The following is a 23,626-nucleotide window of genomic DNA, read 5'->3' as shown; positions in this document are numbered from 1 at the left end:
CACGCGGTGCTCTGCGAGCAGAATCAAGATGCATCCTGTGTTCTAGTGGTGGCCATTCATCAAGAAGAGCAGCATCAGTCAAGATTGCGTCCTTTGTGCCAGCATTCAAGCAAGCCAGGGGCATTGACTACCAAAGGGTTGTTGCCATGGTGGGAAGACTGCTGCAGTATTTTCAATTACAAATTGTACCTCTATGCTATCAGTTTGGGATTGCTACGTCATTATTAGCTCTAAGCGTTGTCAGCTAAATGTGAGGTTTGTATGTGCGTGTTTAACATTAAAATAGCGGAAACAATTCTGCAGCAAGTAACTTTAAATTGGAGGATCTGGGGACGCTAAATTGCCTTATTTTACTCGTGTTTAGTCGAGAACTCTGAAGCTTCCAGCCACTGCTATCAAAAGATTCCGTGCTGTGAAGATCCTGTTCTGGAAAAAGACTGCACATCGGCAAACCTTTATGGACCCCTGCAAGCTTTCCTCGGACAACTTCAAGACTCCAAGCTTTGCCCTGCGTCCCTTGAAAACTACCTCTGGATCCTGCAGCATGAGACCAGACAGCAACACTAATTGGAAGATCTTGTTGGAGAACAATCGCCACTAGGTTCCTTACTGCCTGATCTGCCCAGAAACAGATTCTAACCTTTTTCATGTTTCAGTGGTGTGTTTTACTTAACTGTGAGTGCTGAAATGGCTTTCAAATGCATTCATCTTCTTTGTTTCTGAATTCCCGTTAGTGCTGTGGGGAAGGCCACCTCAAAGACTGCAAAGACTGCCAAGGGTAAGCGTCTCTAGGCACTTGCCCATGTAATCAAGCTGCTGTGCAGTGCATTGAATGAGCTTGCCTGTGTACCTGCTGCTTCTAGGAGATGCGAAGAAGGTGGTTGCGCCCGCCTCGAGTGGACGAAATGTCTGGGTGAGCAACTTGTCATCGACAACACGAGCGGCCGATCTCAAAGCAATCTTCAGCAAACATGGCAAGGCAAGGAAGCACATAATTTTTTACATTATGGTAATCTATGATTAGACTTGTGGTTACAAAAATCAGCGAAATGCTATCACATTGAAAAATGGTGTTTACTATTTTGCTACTAAAATTGTTATAAGGGGCTCTGCAAAATGGTTTGGCCTTTCCTGCATCGCAGTTCTTTTTGATTGCTTCCTTATTGTCGTGATGAAGCATTAAATGTGATGACTGGTTAGTATTGGTGGATTTGTTTGGTTGAATGGAACCTTTTCACTGGCTGGTCAGCGAAAAATACAAGGCCTTGCACATCTGCTGGTCGAGTATTACGAGCGCTTCACTTGCTGTGTTGGGTCTGGATGAACGTATTTGAGGTGGCAAGAAGACGTACAGCATGGGGCGAAAGCAAAGGAAGTTAACTTGGAGAGATTTAGAACCGCACAAAGCTGATAAGTTGGCAAGCATTCATATAAGGAAAAGGTAGGTATTCAAAATGATGACATAAGAGTAAAAACATGGTACCATATTTACTTGCATAATGATCACACTCGCGTAATGATTGCACCTGCGAATTTTGTCGTCAAAATTTGATTTTTTTTTCTTTCCCGCATAATGATCGCACCCCGAACTTGCCGCGGTGATATGTTGTGTGCCAAGTCTAGCTAATGATGATCACTCTTACCATCTGTCGAATGCTGTCGAGTGCTGCGCGAACGACTGAAGACATACCAAACAGTCTGCACGCACCAAACAGATTCTTAAGCAGATGGCCCATTTCATTCCTTCCATCGTTTTCCGCACTTCCATGAAGGAAAGAAAATCTACATCCCTACTGTCTTAGCTTTATTATTTGTGGGCTTTGTGATGGTTGTGGTCAACAACAAAAGGAGCCTTTCAATTCTTCTTATCTGCACTTGTGGGCACGCAACAAATCACGAGCAGCAACAATAGTAGGCACGTTTACACTGATACTTTAGAAGTGTACCCGATTCATACTCCAACGCTTGTAACACAGCTAACATATTCGCCCACCCCTAGCGGAAACGTGCCGTATTAGTATAGTAGTGAAGACAAATGCCATAGTCTTCGCAGCATGCGCGCCCATCTCTGTTTCTATCCTCTCAAAGTGGGTACCGCTCCGTTATTGCCGCCAACTTGTCGATATTAACTATATTATTCATTACTGATACGGAACAAACTGTTTGAATGCACATAATGTACTCACAAGAAGAAAAAAAAATTGTGTTCGGCGCGTTCGGTTTGCTGCACTGGCCACCATTTTTGTTTTGGTGTCCCGCACTGTTACAGCAGCAGCTGTTACATCCAGCAGCAAATGCGGGATAAAAAAAATTATTTTCACGGAAAATTTAACTCTTGTAATGATCGCACCCCTGAATTTGTCTCAATTTTTTGACAAAATGTGCGGACATTATGCGAGTAAATACGGTAATACAAACACTGGCATTTGTGTTGTCATATGAGAGACTTAGCAGAACAAGGATTGAGAGCATTGTGTTGCTGTTTAGTAGTAACTTGCCTAATGGCAAGCAGGTTTGTGTCCAATTGGTGCTACAAAAAAGTGAATTCCAAGTTGTTGAGATTTTATCAGATTGACCTGGGATGATACAAATATGAAGGAGGCTGATATTCAGCCTGATAACTTTTATGAGCTCTACTTAGGCACTGCCTGTTGGGAGGCATGTTCTGGTGATTCTCAAATAGTGGGAATCTGGATGACTAGTAGGTTTCAATCGAATTAAACTTGGCACACACAATATAGAAACGACCAACGCGTTTCTGAACGTTACACATGTAGCGTGGCCCAGTATGTCAAATTTGCCGTTGCAGTGTCTTATGATATTAGCTTCTCTGTCTTCATTCTTTGAATACTTTGTAATTGTGTAACTAATTCTGTAACCAGCTGTTGACATAAGCACATATTCTGTGATGAGCTCTCTGTGACATAAGTCATCCCGGCCGCCTAGTTTTGTTTCGTATCAAAGGGGCAATAGGTGCCTTGCAGAAACTGTCAGGGCGTGTTGGTGCTGAAAAAAAAAAAAAATTGAGCTGCAGGTTGTTTAAACAATGAAAGTGCTCCTGGTTGCGCAAGTAATCCTTGTAGTATCTACAGTGCAATCCACTTGTAACAATACCACACAACAATATATCGGTTATAGCGATGAGTCGACTGCAGTGTGTCAACTTATGCAATAGGGCAATGAGAAAAAAAATGTATAAAACAATGTTATTCACCTCATATTGGATATAACAATCTAAATTCTTCCTCTTGGGCGGTGTTTTCCATGCAGAATTATGGTGAAATTTGTGTTGCTAAGTTCCTCTTCACTGAGGTGGGGCAAAAAGTTGGCCTATGCAAGTTTGCATTTGCCGCCACTACCGAGCAGTGCGTCCCGCCAGTGCGCCGATTGTGAAAACCACAGTGAGCATTGCAAGTTGGCACAGCGTCCCACAAAACGGGGCCAGCTGCTCTGCGTCCGCATTGCTGGCGAGCGTCCAGAGAAAAAAAAAACCTGCGCTCGCTTTCTACAATCTCCCTCGGCAAGCATGGAAATGCACTGTGAGAGCAGCGGTCGGTGCTCCGACAAAGCACAAAGCTGTGTCGCTTGGGGCGAAGCTGCAAATTGCGCATGACTCAAAGTACGAGCTCGTGCAATGGACGATATTCACGATTCTGAAAATCGCGAGCGCCGCCACAATCATGAAGGCTAGAAGCAGTGATCATGTCTATCAACGAAAACGGTGGACTTTGTGTGCCAGGGCGAAACCCCCCACGTGAAACTAACTCTGGGATCACGTCGCTACTTGCGATAAAAATAGGTGGTGCCTCGATGGAGGAGTTTCTGAGTGCAGATGGTGCTGCCTTGTTCTGTGAAGAAGCTCCGACGGGGTGATCGTTGTCGCAACGCAGGCGGCAGCGTTGTGCGACGGAGGCGATGACAGCAGCAGCAGTGATGATGAGATTGACAGTGGCCCGCCTTTGACACCGACCCCAACGTTCACGCAAAGTGCACTGTCGTTGATAGTTACTCGCCGATTTCATGCACACTAATTATAGCCGCCAGTGTTCACGCAGCTTCTGGACACGATAAATTGACATTTAATTTTTCACAGCCTACTTTCTACAACGGCAATTTTTCATTGTAAGTGGCAAATCTGGTGTCGGAGTTTTGAACGTATGTTCCGCAGCTGTTTTTTTTTATGGCTGTCTAGATGCGGCGATGATCGGTTATAACGATTGGATTTTATATTCTTGATATCGTTATAAGTAGGCTGAACTGTACACTACTCACTACAGTAGAACCCCGCTGTTACGTTCCTCACTGCTGCGTTTTCCCGGCTGCTACGTCGTTTTCATCCGGTCCCGGCATAGCTTCCATAGGATTCAATGTATAAGGAACCCCGCTGTTACGTTGTAGCTGTGAAAACATTCCCGCAGGTTACGTCGCAACTTAGCACCCCGAACCCGCCTGGGCTAAATTAGAAAACGTGCTCCAACTGCCATTTTGGCTTTTGACGAGTTTTGGCTGGGCTTGGCTATGGAACTGGCGGTAAGAAGCCGCACGCCAGTTCGAGAGGCCGCATGAGGCTGCCACTAAGTGGCCATTCGTGAAAAATGATCTTACTATCATCTCTGTGATTACGGTCACCGCATGGTTGTTGGACGGGTCGACTCACGGAGGAAGGAAACTCGGGAGAGGCCCTGACGTCACTCTTTGTGCAGCTAAAATGAAACCGGAAGTTGGCGTTGCTCGTGGCGTTGCTCCGTCTATCGGGCCTGCTCTCCTCTCTTGTTTACGTTTCTCCCACGCCGTGCTGCGCGCAACCGGGCTGCTGAGACGCGCGCGCTCCGCAGCAATACTAAACATTTGTTAGCACGTTAGCATGATTACGCCAAAGAGGGCAAAATTTCCCGCGGATATTCGTTCGTCCGTTGCCATTGCTGTGGCGCGGTGACAAGGAGCACGAGCCGCATGATGCCGGGGAGTTGCCAAATCCTAGCTTTCGAGAAGCCGTCACGGCTCTGGACCTCCTCCGCAGGTACGTCACACCTCACAGCGACGCTGACAGCAATGCGGCCTTCCAGGGTATTGAGAAACGTGTGGCGATTTCTAGCGAGCGAAAGAAACGGCAAGCCACCATTCTAGACTTTTTTAAGTCCTAAGCGCACTCTGTGGAAATAAATTGTCTATAGTTGAAGCTGCACTTTTTTCATTCATTTTCGGAGCTTTCCTCACTGTTGCGTTTTCCCGGCTGTTACGTATTTTTTCCCCGGTCCGGTGAAAAACGTATGAACGGGGTTCCACTGTATACTACATGAGAGGAATAATAAGCAGAGCAAGTATTGATAGTATTGTACTGTGGTTTGATTCTAACTTTCCTAATGGCAGGTGGTGGCAGCAAAAATTGTTACCAATGCGAGGACTCCAGGTGCACGTTGCTACGGGTTCATCACCATGGGTACCGTGGATGAAGCAACCAAGTGTGTCCAACACTTGCACAGCACGGAGCTTCATGGCAAGACCATTTCTGTGGAAAAAGTATGTGAGATTGCTTAAAGCTAGGCCATTTTAGAAGCTTTCATTAGGCTACACATGCCCCTCGCTTGTTGGTATTTGTTTCGGATTATTTAATCGTCATTCTTTATTCTTTAAGTACATTCTTAGCTTACAAATGGGACAGAGTAGCAAAGATTGTTTGTTAGCTTAGCACTTTACTGTGCCAACGTCAACCATTCATGTGAATAATATGTAACATAGGAATGTATGACATGGTGCAGATACAAATTGTGAAGTCATCATGGTTTGGGATTGAGAAGCCAGTCAAACAAAAGAGAGAGTGCAGTGGTGTGTGCAAAGCAGTGTCAAAAGGTCATCAAAATAATAAACCATGAAAGGAAGTGTTGGAAAAATCTGGCCTCATGAGAGCTATAGCCTGGTAGCGTAAAAAGCAAAACATGACGGAGCACAGTAGAAACAAAGCAAAATTGGCCGTTGTGAGGCTGAGAAACGCAGTCTGATAGCAGCTGTTGTCAGTTGGTTACAAACCTTGTCATTCTGACTCGGAACCAAGAAGGAAATTGCAGGCAGTGATATACTCGTTGACAACCTAAGCATTCACTTTAAGCCCTGGAGGTGCATAAAGCCACCGTACGCCTGCCCTTTGTACCTCTTTGCTCCGAAACATAATTCCCAAGAGATGGTGACACTGAAATAAGCTCGCCTCTGTTGCGATGCCACAAAAATGAGTGAATACAATTGGCTGAAGCAAACTGTACGAATTCTTCGAATCGGACACTGGTACGTTTGCGACTGCATTCTTTTGTTGTCACCAACTATAGCTGCATTTTGAGGAGGGGGCATGGCAGAGGTGGCACTTTATGCTACTTGGCAAAAGCAATCCAATGACCTTATTTAGACCAGCGATGACCCGCTAGGCTCCCAATTTATGAGTGTATGCACCTTTGCCTCAGACCAAGTATGAGCCTGGTGGTGCATTGAAGAGGTCGGAAGCCAAAAACAACCAGGCCAAGGCACGTGCTGCTGCTGCGGCCGCTGCTCGCAAGGATGGCAAGCCTGCCGAAACCTCAACTGCAGCTGGAAGTGCAGCGAGTCAGGCCAAGACCAAAGCGCCTGTGAAGAAAACTGTGGTCACAAAGAAGGTTGTAAAGCCCAAAGCAGCAGCTGAGAAACCCAAAGGTTTGTGTTCTGGCAGTGCTTTAGTTGTACTATCACTTCTGCATTAAGAAGTATTCTATAGTTGGGCCACATGCGCATATCTGTGACAGCAAGACAAAAGCGCAGAGTTCATTGGCATGAGCATTTGCTGTAAAAACCAACTATATTCATAGTGTGAAAGGCATTAATACAGTCTAATCTCGTTAATTCAGACATGCTTAATTCAAACATCTGGTTCATTCGAACTAATGCCGTGGTCCCATCAAAGTTATGTGTATTCTAATGGGCGAAAACGGCCGGTAATTCAAACAGGCAAGCATTTGTGACTGTTTATTCGAACATCCGCACTTTGGCAATGTTCTCAGCAGCGCGCCAAATCATGCGGCGGCGCCTCCAACCAGCATTGCTCTGACCCTGCCATAGAGGAAAGGCTTAGGAGAGACCCCTCAACGCCACTTGCGGGAAAAATGTCACCCTCTCTCAAAGGGCAAGGTTGCTGTTTCTGCGTCGTGCCGCAATGCCTCAGCCACACTAGCGGCAAAATGCGCGCCATGGGAGGGACTAGTCCTGAGCCGATTTTTCATGGCTTGCAGCGGCAGCAAGTGAGCCGTGAGCGGAGGCGACCAATAAGAGTGGCCCCTACAGTGACGTATGCACAGGAAACTGGTATCATGCGGACCCGCCCGACCGCTCTATTCGTACTCGTGTCTTGTTCAGTCGGACTGCTTGTTTCGCACTATTGTCTGCTTGTGTCAGCTCTCTCTTGCGCTGTTTCTTTTTCTTTTTTTCTTTTCAATGTTGCGTCCAAACTGACATTCCTATGGAAAGGTTGTTGGAGACAGTGTGCCCTATCCGATTCTGTACAACAAGACAGACCTTGAATACAAGGACGCAAAGGCGACACCCAGTAACTCATCCTCCCTGTCTTTAGAATGCGGCGATGCCGTAACAGAAGGGGAGCACACCAACATGATTATGATCAGTGGCAATGACTTCATTATCTTGATTAGGCACGACTCTTGTTGAGAACGTGGATCGAAGAACATAAACAGAGCGCCGATCTGTCATCAGATAACCGAAAAAGCACGTGAGCATGCAGAAGGATGCAGCAGCGGAGGCCCGATCCGGCCTCAGCAACTCCGCTGCCTCAGTAGAAGTAGGTGGCAGAGGTAATTAGCACCATCCAATTCGCACGGCATCTTGTGGAACAGCAGCCCACGCCGAATGCACCCAACCACACGCAGCAGTCAGGGATGCTCTTTTGACAGGTCCGGTGGGCGTAATTTTGCAGTCTTCTGCCGCCAGCCACTCGTACTCACGGCGGAGCAGGTCCTTAAAAAGCGAAGATCCAGGCTTGTTTTATGACCATGTCGCACTTCACTAGCAGGGACCGATCGCGCATTTCAGCAACGTACGCCGCAAGCTTAGCCTACAGCTCCAGAAAGCGTCCAGACTTTGGCATGTGGGAAAATTCCTCACTTGCCGTCACAGGTGAAAATTTAGTTTCGCTGCAGTCGCCACACTCACACCACCTGTTCAGAAACATCGAACTTGCGGCCCGCTGTGCAGTTATTTGTTTCTTCGGCGTAAAGGATGGCAGCCCTCTTGAATGCTGCTGTGAACGAGTGCCAAATGATTAGTGGGCCTGGAGCACTCATGACGACTGAGGAAGCATAGAAGTAGCACGTAGCCGGCAGTCAAGTGGAATACGTCAAACCAATGCCTTTCGTCAAACTATAGAGAAAGCTAAGCGAAACAGCAAAGAGAAACCCGCGAGTGGTATCTACTCTTCCATGAACTACCGATACTCCCCGCAAGCGCCGCCGTTCTGAGGGTGCCGCCGCGGATGGAACAGCGGTGCTTCCATCAACTGTCGACACTCCCTCATGAGTGTTGTGTGCACTGTAACACTCTCAAAAAGGTTGAAAAACCCTTTCGAAAAGCGAACAAACACGCGGGATAGCGAAAAGCTACGGGTAGGGCCATAGAGCAAACATAAAATTGGAACTCCCATTGGTCTTGCTTTTTTGGCAATGCCATGTTTTGGTTTCTACTGTAAGTCGACCCCCCACTTCAGATTTTCAAATTTTAAAAAAGTGGTCGACTTACAATCGTGTAAATACGGTACACTCTCCTTGCCCTCCCTCTCAATTCCCTTGGTTACTCCCTCACCTTCGACGGTCTCAGTGCGCACCCGCCTCCATGATGGCCCAGCACCAGTCCTGCCAGCCTGGCGCCAGCTTGCTCCTTGAAGTTTCATTTCCTGCCGTTATCGGGAAGCAAGTGTTGGCCAGGGTGCCCTTGCTCGCTGTGTGCCTGCACGCCGCTATATTTCACAACGTGCACCGTTAGGGCATCATGCCAGAGGCAAAACCTCGAAAAGAATATAGATTTTTTTTAATATAACATTTTCGATACCTACAGCTACTGTTCCTCTAATTCACCAAGTTTCACATCTCACAGAAGAGTATTTTGCCCGCAATATCAATGTATAACATCACTGGGAGCTGAATTCCGCGCAAAAACCTTTTTATCGCGGTGCGTAGCTCTTTTCCTACGCGCGCAATCGCAACCATCTTGGTCTCGTTGGAAAGAGGAGTATTTCTTCTTCAATTTGCCGGCAGAAGTGACTGCCGGCTTGCTGGTGATGTTAAAATCCAGGAAGAAAAAAAAACTACAAACGCGCGATCTCATTCATCGACTAGCGCGTGTGATCTGAAACGTGTGCTGTGGTTGTCTATGCAAGGTTCCTGTCTGCTCCATTCCGCAGGCGACGTGACGGCGCGTCTCGTAGATTTGACGCAATGTCCGATCAACTCGGGAGGTTCACCACGAGGCACAACTTCGACATAAAGAAGCGATCAGCTTACAACTTTCAAAAGCATTCCATTCCTTCGGAGAACATCGAGAATAGTCCGCCGTCAACCGCAGTGCTGCCAATGTGACGGACAATCCTGAAGTAGGCCTAGCCAGCTCGCCGAGTGAAAGCGTTCCAAACAGCAGCTGCATTCGGCGTGACACTGCAATGTTGCAGCTTGCGGATTTGCTGTAGATGGAGATGAATGCTGAGAAAAACTTTGTTCTTGTTTCAACGCCAGCAACAAAGTGGAAGTGAAGTTGGATTAGCTTACTCGCGCTGATGGTGTTGTGGCCGCACCATTTGACGCTGAGGCAGGATTCGCTATCATCACTAGGACTCTGAACGCACTGATGTCGTTCGTCATGTGCAAGGTGTGCGGCAGTAGTGTTGCAGTAGGCAAAAGTGAACGGGAATATGGCCTCGCCATAAAGATCATTATCACGTGCGCGTGCTCCGGCGATGTCGTGTTGGCGTGGAGCTTGCCCCTCGAGAACAGCAACCTTGCCAAGGGCGCGATGCAATCTGCCAAGAATTGGCGAACGGCACTAAACTATGTTTCTTTCCCTGCTTGCTTTCACCTGGAATGTGATTTAGCCATGCCTGGGATCAAGTTAGGACACACTAAAACCGCGGCTAATGACATGGGTTGTGTGGCCTGGAGATTAATGTGCAGTTTTTGCAGTCCATATCATCAACAGCACCTGTAGTTATCAGCTGGTGCGGATGATACCATCATACATTCTGTACAGTTGTCCTCGTACAATTAAGTCATTGTGACTATATATGAGGTTTGTGTATTCAAACTTTTTGTTATTGGCCACATAAAGCTAATAAAGCAACAAAATTTTTTGCTGGGGCGTCAGCACATGCGCCACTGTCATGTCGGCGTATGGAATTTGGCATAATAGGTGCTCCCCTGTACAACATTTCAGTTGTATCAATGAATTTTAGCACATTGTAGATTCTGTGCATTTATCCTCTTCATGGTAGAGTGGTAAACTTGTGCAGATGGGAAGTACGTGAGTTTATTTTCTTTCTGTTCTTTTGCCACCAGCTTCACCAAGCACAAAAGACTCTGCGGCCAAAAGCGGAGATGAAAAGGATGACGTCATGGTGATTGACGACAATGAAGGAAAGGAAGGTGCGTGTTGTAATCTTTCCAGGTATTTAATGCGTAATCCAATGGAACGAGTACATTGTGCATTCCTTATGCACACATGCAAGCTGCGATTTAGATTTTACGGCCATAATTCTGCACATAGTTGTGTGTCTAGGTTTTGGATGACTGGAAGGCTTGTTGTGTTGACACAGTGCAGTGAAATCCGGGGACCTTTTTCAGACTCCAAGGACAAGCACCGTGAGAGGCGTAGCTCTGTCCGTGACCGCCACTCTGGACGCAGCCGCTCTCGAGAACGGCTTCCTCCACGCCACTCGTACTCATCCATTCGCCGACCTTACGAGCGTAACATGGGCTTCTACCGGAGGCCAAGCTTCTACCAGCGGCCCTTCTACAATCGGGGCATGGGCATGGGGCCTGGCTTTAGGGGGCCCTCGTCGTTTGGCCCAAACCGACCTGGCAGCAGCCACGATATGATGGCACTGAGAAGGATGCGGGTGAGCACAGCACATGCCACTGCAGTAGCTGGCTTCGTCCGTCCCTTAAAATTAAGCCATAGAAATAGTCAGTACCAGATTTTTGCTCATATAACCCACAACAAAAATGCAAGCAATTCACCAGTAAAGTTGGGGTGGGGGTTATATGCGAACTTCGTCTTTTAAGGGAGGAGGCTACCCTGGAGAACGGACTTTTTATTTTTTAAGTTATCCTGATGAAACTTGCAGGGTTCGTTCACACCACCAAGCTACGAGGAACTGCAAAGTTTCGTGAAGATGTGTTCCAGTTAGTGAGGTGTAACTAGGTGGTTCATGTATATGCCTGAGGAAGAGCCTGGAGAAATCCCAGGACATCGCAGGAATCTGAAATTCAGTGTGATGATCCCTTGATAGATATCCCAGGGAGCTTCAAAGCCCTTTCTTTTAATTCCCCCTCGAAAAAATTTCAACAGAACTTTGAAATTGATTTAGCCAGTAATGACCACGTTCATCAAAAATTAATTGCCTATTATAAATTACCGTATCTACTCGCATAATGATCGCACTTTTTTTGTCAGAGAAATTGACGCAAATTCAGGGGTGCGATCATTACGCGGGTTAAATTTCCCGCGGAAAAAAAATTTTTTTTTCGCCTCGCGTTTGCTGCGGGATGCGAGATTGCGGGTGCGGGACACCAAAACAAAAATGGCGGCCGGCGGAGCAAGCCGAACGCGATTTTTTTTTTCTTCTCGTGAGTACATTACGTGTATTGAAACAGTTTCTTCCGTATCAGTGATGAATAATATCGTTAATATCGGCAAGTTTGCGGCAGTAACGTAGCCATATCCACTTGGAGGGGACAGAAACACCGTATTTATTCGCGTATAACCCGCACCAAAATGTGAAAAAACGCGGTTAAAAAGTGGGGGTGCGGGTTATCTGCGAATTTTTTCCTTGGGAGGGGGGGGGGGGGTCGGCTTCACCGCAATGTGCGGCGGCCTCCCCGTGTAGTCCGCCATCCCCATCGTCATCGACGCTTGTCAAGCCGATGAAGGGCCAACGAAAGGCCAGCATTGTTGAGCCTCACGTTAGGCGCTGTTTAGTGTACTTACCCCAGTTTGCACTGTTTGCCTGCTTTGTTTTGGCATCATGAGTGCGACTCGACGGCAGTGTTTCACAGCGAAAGAGAAGCTAAAGATTATAGCCGCTGCCGAAGAAATCGGCAACAGAGCTGCTGCAAGACAGCATGACGTCGACGAGTCGTGCATTCGCGACTGGAGGAAGAAAAAAGTCTCGAAGCAACGAACCGGGACAGGCGAGCGTTTCGGGGTCCGAAGACTGGCGCGTACCCCCACCTCGAGATGCAGCTTGCGAAGTTTATTGAGGAGCAGAGAAGTCGTGGCCACGCTGTTTCGACTGAGATGGCGCAAATGGAAGCCCTGAAGTTGGCCCGGGAATTGAACATTCCACGTGAGTTTCGTGCAAGCCGTGGATGGCTTCAGCGCTTCATGCGAAGACATGGATTTTCTATGCGGCGGCGAACAACCATGTGCCAGCGGCTTCCTGAAGCCTACGAGGAAAAGTTGTTGAACTTTCAACGATATGTGATCGCACTTCGGAAGGAGCACAGCTATTTGCTGTCTCAGGTGGGAAATGCTGATCAAACACCTGTGTACTTTGAGATGCCGATGGACACGACCATGGAAAAAAAGGGCTCCAAATCAGTCAGCGTGCTGACCGGCGGAAATGCCAAGCTGCGCTTCAGTCATGCTATGCGCTTTGGCTGACGGCACGAAACTGCGCCCGTATGTCATTTTCAAACGCAAGACGCTACCTAGCATTCCACTGCCCCCAGGAATCGTTGTGCGTGCGGAAGAAAATTCGTGGATGAACAGTGGCCTAGTCGGTGACTGGCTTCGAGTAATCTGGGAGCGAAGACCAGGTGCCTTGCTGGCACGCCGGTCGATGCTCATACTAGATTCCTTCAGAGGCCACTGCACTGATGCGGTGAAGGCTCGCCTTGCAGAGACCAGCACCGACCTCGTCATAATACCTGGCGGCATGACGTCCATGCTACAGCCACTCGACGTGTGCCTGAACAAGCCGTTCAAGGCACACGTGAAGCGGCTGTATGCCCAGTGGATGGCCGACGGCATTTACGCCCTCACACCGACGGGACGCGTGCGAAGGCCTGATATTCCATTGCTGTGCCAGTGGATCGTGGATGCGTGGAAAGCGATACCGGCCGATTTGGTGCGCAAAAGCTTTAAAAAATGTGCGATCAGTAATAGTTTGGATGGTTCCGAGGACGACTACGTCTTTGAGAGTGGCGATGAAGCCTCGGATGGCAGTAGTGAGAGCGGCGACGATTAAGAATCGGATAACCAGTGACGTGGTGACGGTCGTTTGAATAAATGTTCTGAAAACGAAATGATCACTGAGTGTGAGTTGCATCTTTCAGTTGCATCTTTCTAGCGCTCATTTTTTGTTTCAGGTAAACGTGCGGGTTATACGCGAGTTTTTTTTTTTTTTTTCCGCCGAGTTCAAAGTTAGGGGTGCGGGTTATACGCAGGGGCGGGTTATACGCGGGTAAATACGGCAGGTAGGCGCGCTTAGCTGCCAGTGACATAGAAATGCATGGCCGACGTGCTGCGGAAACTGCGGCATCTGTCTTCACTACTATCCCAATACGGCACGTTTCCGCTAAGGGTGGGTGAATATCTTAGCTGTGTTACAAGCGTCGGCGTATGAATAGGGTACACTTTTAACGTATCAGAGTAAACGTGACTACTATCATTGCCGCGCGCGATTTGTTGCGTGCTCACGAGTGCAAAAGCAGATGAAAAGAATCGAAATGCGCCTTTATTGTTTTTGTTGACATCAACCATTATAAAGCCAACCCATAATAAAGGCGATTTTGGTTGTACCTCATTTTGTCATGGAAGTGCGGAAAGTGATGAAAGTAATGAAATGAGGCATCTACTTAATATTTGGTGCGTGCAGGCCGCTTGGCTTGTCTTGAAGAGTCGTTCGCGTAGCATTCGACAGATGGTAAACGCGATCATTATTAGCTAGACTTAGCACACGACATATCGCTGCGGCAAGTTCGGGGTGCGATCATTACGCGGGAAATAAAAAAAATCGAATTTTGACGACAAAATTTAGGGGTGCGATCATTACGCGAGTGCGATCATTATGCGAGTAGATACGGTAACTGCACTAGCTTTCAGAAAAAGAAGCTTGTTACACCCTGGCAAAGTCATTCAGGAACAGAATTAAAAAAAAACAAAACAAATTTGAAGAGCAGTTCTTGAGATATTGCCTTCCCCAGCACCACTACTAGCGAAAAAATCCATTCTGAGAAAACAGGCCTTAAAGTTGAACACCTGTGTTCCTATTAGAAAGTTCCTGTGGAGCTTCTAATTAGCTCTTACGGTGCCAGGCACATTCAATGTGTCGGATTCTTGACTGGCGACAGCTGACAGCACAGTTCTGCTGCTGCAAGTGTCTATGCAGTTGGCACTCACTGTGGAAGATCGGAAGTTTGATGCTCGTACAACTCGCATATCGCACTTCCGCGCACCAAACATCTGCACTGTTTTGGCCTTCGTTGCCGGCATCGCGTGCAACAAAGAATTAGCGAGAAAAAAAAAAGCTGCGAAAATAATCTAAAAGAGCGTAGCTCGCAAGCAGACGTCTGTTGAGGTGGATGGAGCAAGGGGCAACGACGACGCAAGTACGGCATCGAAGGGAGCAGCTGCCGTTGCCGCCGTCCGCACAGCAGCCAATGGCAGGAGCGCTTTAGCCCGCGGGATTTGAACGCGCTGCACTGGCCAATCGGCGCTCCCCATCGCATTGCGTGAAAATGCCAATAGCGCCTCAATCATGCCAACAATGCCATTTTGCAAAGCGGCAAAACAGAAACAAAGAATTCACGGTCAAAACGACGCCAAGATGACGCACGCAGGCAGGCTGCATGGGCGAGGAATGGCGCGCGTTCGAACTTCGACTTCATTTCAGTATTTGCACGTTTTGTGGGCCCCTTGTGGCCTCAAAAGTTTTTTTTTCTTTGTGGTTAAATTAGGTGCTGATAATTACAGAACAGGTAGTTTATGAGACATACAACCCAAAAATAGTTTTTCAGAAATAGACTTTTTCGCGATTTTTCGGTTTCCGAGGGCTGCGTCCCCCCTTAAGTGTGGCGTCCCCTCACACTGCCGTAAAGCCACACTTGGATGAGTCAAGCATCCGCTAACGGAGACATTCTGCAACTATTTTAGCGTAGTTGTATGCAGTTATTAATGTGATAGTGTTAAGGGCCCCATTTCGGTGCCGCAGCCATGTCAGTATGAGAAAAATACTCCCGGTCCATGCAGGCTCCCCACGTGGTGCATAGGCATTACTGATTTAAGGGGGTCATGGGTTGTTGAGATAACTGTTATTTGTTGATAAAATCTGATAAAACTGCATGTGCTATTCATTGTTCTGTGCTTATTTTAAATATTGAATTATATTTTGTATATACATAGTAGTTGCCGAGACAGTTAATAATCACCTTCTATTGTTTGTTGAAACAACTAAAATTTACCTGCTAAAAGGAAATTTTCAGACAACATATAGTTGGATATTAGAGTGCATAAGGATAGCAATGCTGGAAACAGATACGAATTTGAACAATTATTTGTCACTTTACAGCCCATTGAAGTTCTGTGTTCACAGTATCAATAACAAGAGCAAATGTAAATGTAAATAAAAATATTTGGAGCTGAAAATTAAAAAATCTGCTCTCAGTGTTGCATTCCCAATACATTTAGCTTTGTGCTGCAAAAGAAATAATAGCTCTAGCTGTCTTAGATCCTAAGATTTTAATACAGAAAACAAGCAAAGTGACCAAAAACCATGTTTTGAGAAAAAAGAAAAACTTTGCTCAGTGCATTGCTATTTACATATTTGCATTCAGAATCAACTCGTAAGCCTCATAGTTATCTGCTTGCAACTCTTCAAGCTTAATGCATTTAGCTTCATATATACATATCAAAAATATTACAGGTGTATTAATGCTGCCACAAACAGGCGAGCGCGAAGTTTGTGCTGAGAAAAACACAGCTTGATTTATTCAGGAATACAATGAAGTATTTACAGGTTACCAGTCAACAGGCTAGTATGCCTCTAGCACATGCCCCAGCATGTATCCACTAGTGTGAAACATTTGTTATCGGGGGAAAAAAAAAGTGTCGTTTGCCGATTACCGGTGCTCCGCATTTCGCGCACAGCGGTATTGTTCACGAGGGATGGGTTGCACTTTTGGTCCATGTGGCACCACCGCAACTCAAGTTGCTAAAAACAGAAGTCCTTTGGGAAACCTGTGCGCGATGACGATGCCATGATCAAGGCAAGTGTGCGGCAGTCTGAAACTTTTTTGTGCTGCTTGAGAACCGCTGGAAAGCAAAAAGAAACAAAACATTGCGGATCCACGTATTACAATTCTCACTTTCTTACCCAGGTGGCTCTAGACACCCGCAAACCACATGCGTGAGAGAGAACTTTAACTTGAAATGTGTTGTTCAAATTTATCGATTTGAATAGGCATGGTAGTGAAACAGTTAAGTGTGAATAAATTTAGGTTCTTGCAAGTGTTTGGAATTATGCTACATTTTATAGTTAGAAAATTGGATGTGCATTGAATTTCACATGTACAGTCGACGTTTACGACAATGAGAAGCTGCTGCATCATCAACTTTGTATGTTTTCCATAGTGAAATAACGCGCTTACTACAATGCCCCGATGCTGCATTATCGGTTATAACGATGAAGTCTGACTGCTGGGTGTCCGAACCGAAAGGTAGTGAAATGCATAATCCTTGAAAAGAAAGAAAGAAAATGAGAAATTCGAGTTGCTGCATGATGGGCCGCTGCTGAAGTTTATCACCACCACCACCACCAACAGCTGCCGCACGCTCATTTTCCAGCCGTCTCCACGTGCCTCTTTCCATCGCCCTTCCACCCCTCCGAACACTAATGGGCTGTGCCCATAGCTCTACGCTGCCCACTCTCCGAAACACAAATGGACCATGCCAACTGCGCTGCTCCCAGCTTGCTTGTACGTTGCTCGCTGGCTCCTCATTCAGTGCAGTTGTGCCAGCAGCTTAATCGCTCGCGTTCGTCTTTTTTTTTGCGTTGAAATCGTTCCTGGCCACGCGCTTTCTCAGCCTTGTTTTACTTTCTGCCGAAACGGAAGATGGCTGATCCGCCCGCTGATCGTCAATGCACGATGTTGCCGGTGAAAAGAAGGCGCACAGCTACAGATTTTGGAAATTCTTCCTACCGATGAGGCGACCATTGCGAACGTGCTTGTGTCAGATAGAGACGGCGATGATGGCAGCGATAACGCGATAGGGCAGGCTGCCTCAACATTGTCCTCACAGGAGGGCCGGCAGATGATTTAGTCCCTCCAAGGCTTCGTTTTTGCGAGCAACCTTCCGCTGCACTACGTGGAGCACCTGGGTGCCTGGGAGAAGGATGTCAGCAAGCTTCACGTAAAGCATGCAAGGCTGATGGACATAGGGTTTTCTCGTGCAAGCCAGTGAGAAGTACGTGGCGGGATGCCTGTGGCAATCTCGCCTCAGTGTTTCTTCTGGATTTCTCTAGCTGACAGGCTGCCGCAGCAGCCTTCTCGCAATTTTTTAAGGTCTTTTTGGGGCTACCAAAGCGATGCCTTGGCGGTGCTCACATATTGCTTGCCACTCGTGACCCCTCTTTGCAGTTGTTATAGCAGTGCCATTCATTAACGCTGACAGCCACGGCTTGTTACGTGCGACCGGAGTGCCCAGGAAGCACAATGGGTGAACACAATCTGCAGCCGGATGGAGGAAGGTGGTAGGGAGGGGCACTGGCCTATCTGCCATTGGTTTTTTCACAACAGCTCCGCCATCCCCCTATCTTCATTTTTTTCATGCAACCCGGTTATAACAATGCAATTTTCGTGGCACTTGAGTATCGTATTTACTCGCATAATAGGCACACTTTTCAGAAAATCCGGCTCAAAGTTCGGGGTGTGCCTATTACGCGGGGTAAAATTTACAAAATTTTTTCAACTCGCATTCTCGCGCTTTAAATTTGAACATATGTCAGGAATATGGCTACTCTCACATAATTTACCAATAAACCCAGTAAAGAAGGAAAACTAAAGTAGGAAAACTACTTGCCTTTTAATGAACAGGGAAGAGACGTCGACTGCACACACATGTAAAATTTATTAAGACATTTATTAAGTCTATGTCGGGAGACACTGCACAACTGTCCTGTCGAAGGCCCTGTATGTGTTGAACGAGTTGCTCCTCCACTTGCGGATACTTTCCGAACTTTGCACCGCGGAAAGCCCGTCGAGACTTCTTGGTGGCCTGAAGTTTTTCCTGCTGACCTCGCCAGTGAAACCAGCGCCAGAGAAACCAGCGAATGCTGGTTTCTCCAGTGTCTGCTTGCAGCATGGTTCCCATGCTCCAGTGCATACTGCACAGCTTTCAGTTTCAATGCAGCCATGTAGCTCTCGTACTTCCCCCTTGTGGAAAACGCAACCACACAAACTGCACACCGCTTGCAAAATGGCGAAATTTGGCGTTTTTTCTTTTCTTTGCCTGTGTGGAGCATCGATGGTGATTGCACTGTCGCTTGTGTCGAGTCGCCCAGCTTTCCGAGCTGCCTCAGCAAGGGTAGCGAAAAGCTTACATCCGCGTGGTGGTTTGGAAGAGGGGGGGGGGTGTTATCGATAGTTGATGGAAGAACTATTTTTCGCTCTTTAATGTTTTTTTTTTCTCTCTTTGTTTCTACGGCCGATTAGGTTGTCATGCTCGCTGGCTTCGCGGCGATTCGGGGAGGGGAGTATCGGTACTTAACGATGGTTAACGGAAGAACTGGTTTTCGCGATGTTGTACGTGCCGTGGGTCCTCAGCAGCTGTGACGGCAGCAACATTAATGAGGGCTAGTAGTCAGTTCAGCAAATACGTTAATAAGCTTGGGTTGTGGAATGTGCATGCGTGGTTTTTCTTTTTCTTTTTCTTTTCTTTTTCCTCCTGAGATGGAGAGGGAGGAGGGCGTCGGCTTGCAATCGTGTAAATACAGTGCTGATCACAGTGCCAAGTTCGGGGTGCGCCTATTATGCGCGGAAATGCAAAAAAATCAGATTTTCCGTGACCAAACTGGGGGTGCGCTTATTATGCGAGTTTGCCTATTATGCAAGTAAACACGGTATTGTTATAAGTGGGTTCAGCTGTATTAGAGTTAGGTAAATGTGGCAATTATACCTTGTGTAAATATGGGGCATAACACAGTAACAAGAAATGCATAGTTGCAAATATATGATAGGGAAGACTTCATTTTTTCATGTGCCAATGCAGGAGGAACGCATGCGCGTGCGAGAACGCATTGATCTGCGTGAAGAGGAGCGGCGCAACTATCATGACACCTTGCGACAGCGGGAGCTGGAGCGCAAGCGAAGGGAAGAGGCGTACCGGCTGGAACGTGAGCGAGAGCGTCTAAGGCAGGTGGCCTTCATCTCATAATATAAATTTTTTGTCACTTTGTGTAGTGTGACATAGTATGGATGTGAGTGGAGCCAATAACTTATCTTTTGTGTCTTCTGTCAGGATTGAGCGGGAAAAGCTGGAGCGCGAGAAGCTGGAGCTCATCTGTCTTGAGCGCGAGAAACAACGTCAGGAGAGGGAGCGCATCCAGAAGGAGAGGGAAGAGCTTCGCCAGAGACAGCTGTATGTTGGGTAAGCTTTGTGCTTACTTTTGTCAGTTTACTTCTATCATATAGTGCAGATGTTGCTCTGTGCATCTGTGTTTGAGATCACGTCATCGACATAGTGGAAAAATCACTAGATGGCACATTGTATATATTGAGAACCAAGATTCATGGGAGTCCTTTTTTGATGTCTTCCGGTTACCTTTCTATTTTAGCCGGGTAGAAGAAACACGACGTGCTGTCAAGCGACCACTCGTCCCTGACAGGAGGGAGGAAGACGCATATTATGCAGAACGGAGACGATCCCATCCGTCTAGGTGAGAGAACCAGTTGGCAGCAACCTTTCCTTCTTCAGCACACCCAAGCTCACCTAGATTACTCGAGGCACACCATAAGAAGCACACTTAGTCATTTGGTTCAAGTGTAGTTTAAAATTCATTTCAGATATGATGACTGACAACTACATTCGCACCTTTTATAAGCTGGTTCAGCATTTTCATGTTACAGCAGAGGTTCGCCAGAGGCAGCTGTGTGTTGGGTTGTCATTCCCTTGGTGCTAAATTGCACCTAGGGAACAGACTGATAGTCCTGGACATGCTTCTTTTTATTGTTGCCCAGTCTCAAAGTTACATGTTGCAATACAAACATTGATAAGATAAAGAAGAGGAACTTCAATCTTTTTTACCTTAAAAAGAGAACAGCAACAGTGATTTTGCATCCTAATTTGGTGAGAAGAATGGGGATGGAGGTTGATGTGGCCAGCACCAACACTGTTATGATGCTTACACAGGACGAAAATCTGAGAGCAAAATGTTGATATGCTAATACAGTCCACTGTTGTTACAACAGACCCTGATAATGCAGACAAAAAATGTCTATTTCATCCGAAGGCCGTAATATCCGAAATGCCTCACTTCCGAGACTTTGATCATGATGTCTAACAACTTTATTGCAAAAGTGAGTGAAGAACGTCCAGAGTAAAAGACAAACATAAAAGCTCACAGTTTCGCCCGAAATGCAAAGCATCGGTTGCGATAGCAAATTAGACAAGATAAGCTCGGCAGCAGCAGCGACCGAATTGGCCTTCGTGCTGTCTCTCGCTTCAACGTCGAAAGCACAGCATATACGAAGCCACCGGCAGTGGGCACACTTTGTCCACATCGCAGATCGCTTTCAATGAAGGCAGTTATGCCGTATGCAGCAGCCGCCGAAGTAGAACCCCCTGTCTGTGCCTCGTGCGCAAAAGAAGGCGGTGTGTTGCCGCCCCACCTTCCTCCCTCGCATGCGCGATATTGAGCCACAATCATCATCTGACCTCCAAGTCAGTTGTTGGCCCGTATTGACACGGCAAAAAAATGTTTCTTGCGCCCGATTTTGAAAAAAAAATTGCTGCTAATTTCGTCCGCTGTATCCGATAGTCCATTGTAGCGCGGTCTGTTAAAAGCGAACTTCGTTGCATTAATAAAATAAGTAGAACTAAGGCTGAAATATGGTCCGTTATATCCAAAAGTCTGTTATATGCGGGTCCGTTCTAACAAGCGTGGACTGGAGCTTTTGTTTTTAAAGGCCACCAACAGTCTTTTCTAGTGTATAGCTACCAACTAATTAATGAACTGTTCCAGCTCCAAGTATAAAATCTTAAATTGGAAGTTGCAGAGCACTAGCAGAAATCAGAAAATCTTGTGCAGGCTCCTTCTGTCCTAAAAATATTTCTGTGCACTGAGTAGTGTGTGCGGCTTTGGGAGGAAGAGACACTGTCATTGTTTAAATGCTTGGCACACTAGTGTAAATTTGTAAACTCGGTCATGCATGATGCCTGGAGGAAGATGTGTACCAGCAGAGGTGTCAATGCTATTAAACAGTTGTATGCTATGCCGCCCCATTAGCATTTTCTTCTCTAGAATGCATAGCCCTCAATTTATTGAAATCTTGCACCTTTACCATTGAGTTCTCTCCCTTAGGTCCAGGGACCAAACGTTACAAGTTTTTCATTTGGCTGCCAGTAGCAGGCAGCTGTGCTGGCTTTGTTCCTTTAGGACGTGTCATACTTCAGAGGCGCACAAAATAGTAGTGTGTTCTATAAATCAATCCTAAATGGAATGCACTTCTATCTTAAGGCTTGCAATGAGTTCTGTCTCCTAAACCTGTGCTACGCTATTTTACACCATTGGTACTAATACCCTGCTCACAAACACCAGGCCCGAGTATGAAAGCAGTGCCTCGAGCAGCAGCAAGCCAGTGAGCCAGCGTTCAGACCGAGATGAGCGCTTTGGGGGAGGCGGCAGCAGCAGCAGTCGCCACAGTCATCACAGCAGTAGCAGCCACCACCACCACCACAGCAGCAGTGGCGGTCACGGCAGCAGCCACGGGAGCACACACGGCAGCACACACGGCAGCAGCCACCACATGCCTTCCTCATCCCTGGGGAGCCAGAGTTTCTCGAGCAACCGGAACTCTGACTATCGACACAATGGAGCACGCAGCTCATTGGCCGCACCACCGCCACCACCAGCCTCGTCGTCGTCGTCATCGCGAAGGCCCTCAATGCGAGATGAGTGGCGCTCTGAAGGCACGAGTCGCAGGGAGCATTCGTCGTCCTATGACGGGGCTAGCACAGGCCGCAGCAGTAGTGCTTTTGCCGTCCCGTCCTGGACCAAAGCTGGCGGCAGCAGCAGCGCTGGCTTTGCCACCTCAAGCAGTGGATCACAGCAGTGGGTTTCTTCCTCGTCCTCATCGCGCAAGCCAGAGAGCTCTTCCTCGTGGAACGGTGGCAGTGGAGACCATCATCATCATCGCTGGAGCAGCGCCGTTGGCAGTAGCACAACCAGTCGTGGCGCCAGCAGTACCAACACTGTTGCTGTGGGCAGCGGAGGCTACACAAACAGCCTCTCCAATGGTGGGGTGGGAAGTAGCTTTAGCACAGGGGACCGCTACTCGTCGGGGGGTAGCATGCGCAGGTATTGAGCCTTTTGAACACCCTGTGCGCCATGTAAGCGACAGTAGCTGCAGAAAGGGGGGGGGGGGGGGCTGCATCACTGCTGTGAAATTGCAGTCATGCAGTCAAAAGAGAAGTTTGCAAGGTGCAAGCCTATTTCACTGTGTTGACACGGACCATGCCTATTTATGTTGATTTCTTGTTTCTTTTCCCACAACGGTAGTGGGAGGTCAGGGTTAAATTGTTCTCATTTTGTTAAATAACCTGGCATTTGCAGACTTTTTTTTTTTAAACATTTTGTATCAAATACACATTTTGTCTAGTGCACTGCAAGCACCAACAGAGTTAGGCTACTGTTGTAGCAACTATAGGCATTATGCATTCCTCTTTTGCTGTTTGTTTTTGTTTACACTGAACTGTACATTGGCAAATGGAAAGACAATAAATGCATACATCATGTCAGCTTGCCTTCACAAGTGAAAGTGATTTGTTCTTAGTGATGTTAGGAGTGGTGTACTCCTATTCGAGCAAATGTCGGCTGGCTTGCAGCTCATGTCACTGGAGTCTGTAAGTGAAAGAGGTGCCATTTTTTCATGCCTGAGCAACTTATTACAGTGCCAACCACCCTCCTGGGTGCCCTGAAAGCAGTAGTTTTGCTGTGCAATGTTTGTGATGAATCTAGCTGTTTACCACTGCTTTCAAGGTAGAGTTACTTCTCGCAGTGGATATTGTAATGTGACCAACAGTGCCGAAGGCAATGCCAAAGCCTCAAGGTCTTTTTGGTTGATAAATATGAATGCGGATAAATATGTTGTTTTGGAGCCAAAGTACATTAACC

General features: G+C 47.1%; 1 protein-coding gene across 5 annotated transcripts in view; it reads left to right on the top strand.

The window, feature by feature from the left end:
• The window catches only part of LOC126532281 (uncharacterized), a 36,668-nt gene extending 13,418 nt beyond the window's left edge, over positions 1–23,250 (top strand). For 4 of the 5 annotated variants that reach the window (XM_055070930.2, XM_072288261.1, XM_072288264.1 and 1 more), the window contains 10 exons: positions 735–778; positions 864–979; positions 5,371–5,520; positions 6,453–6,678; positions 10,572–10,658; positions 10,857–11,131; positions 19,504–19,646; positions 19,753–19,881; positions 20,069–20,170; positions 22,052–23,250. In XM_055070930.2, coding sequence (XP_054926905.1) covers positions 735–778; positions 864–979; positions 5,371–5,520; positions 6,453–6,678; positions 10,572–10,658; positions 10,857–11,131; positions 19,504–19,646; positions 19,753–19,881; positions 20,069–20,170; positions 22,052–22,817 — 2,038 coding nt within the window. In that variant the 3' untranslated portion in view covers positions 22,818–23,250. The remainder of the gene's footprint in view (positions 1–734; positions 779–863; positions 980–5,370; positions 5,521–6,452; positions 6,679–10,571; positions 10,659–10,856; positions 11,132–19,503; positions 19,647–19,752; positions 19,882–20,068; positions 20,171–22,051) is intronic. The other variant, XM_072288262.1, reaches the window with a different exon arrangement.
• Positions 23,251–23,626: the final 376 nt, after the last annotated feature.

The sequence above is a fragment of the Dermacentor andersoni genome, chromosome 5 (genome assembly GCF_023375885.2).
Source record: "Dermacentor andersoni chromosome 5, qqDerAnde1_hic_scaffold, whole genome shotgun sequence".
Lineage (NCBI taxonomy): Eukaryota > Metazoa > Arthropoda > Arachnida > Ixodida > Ixodidae > Dermacentor > Dermacentor andersoni.
Note: the sequence above shows the minus strand (reverse complement) of the source record. Positions and strands in the feature narration are given on the sequence as shown.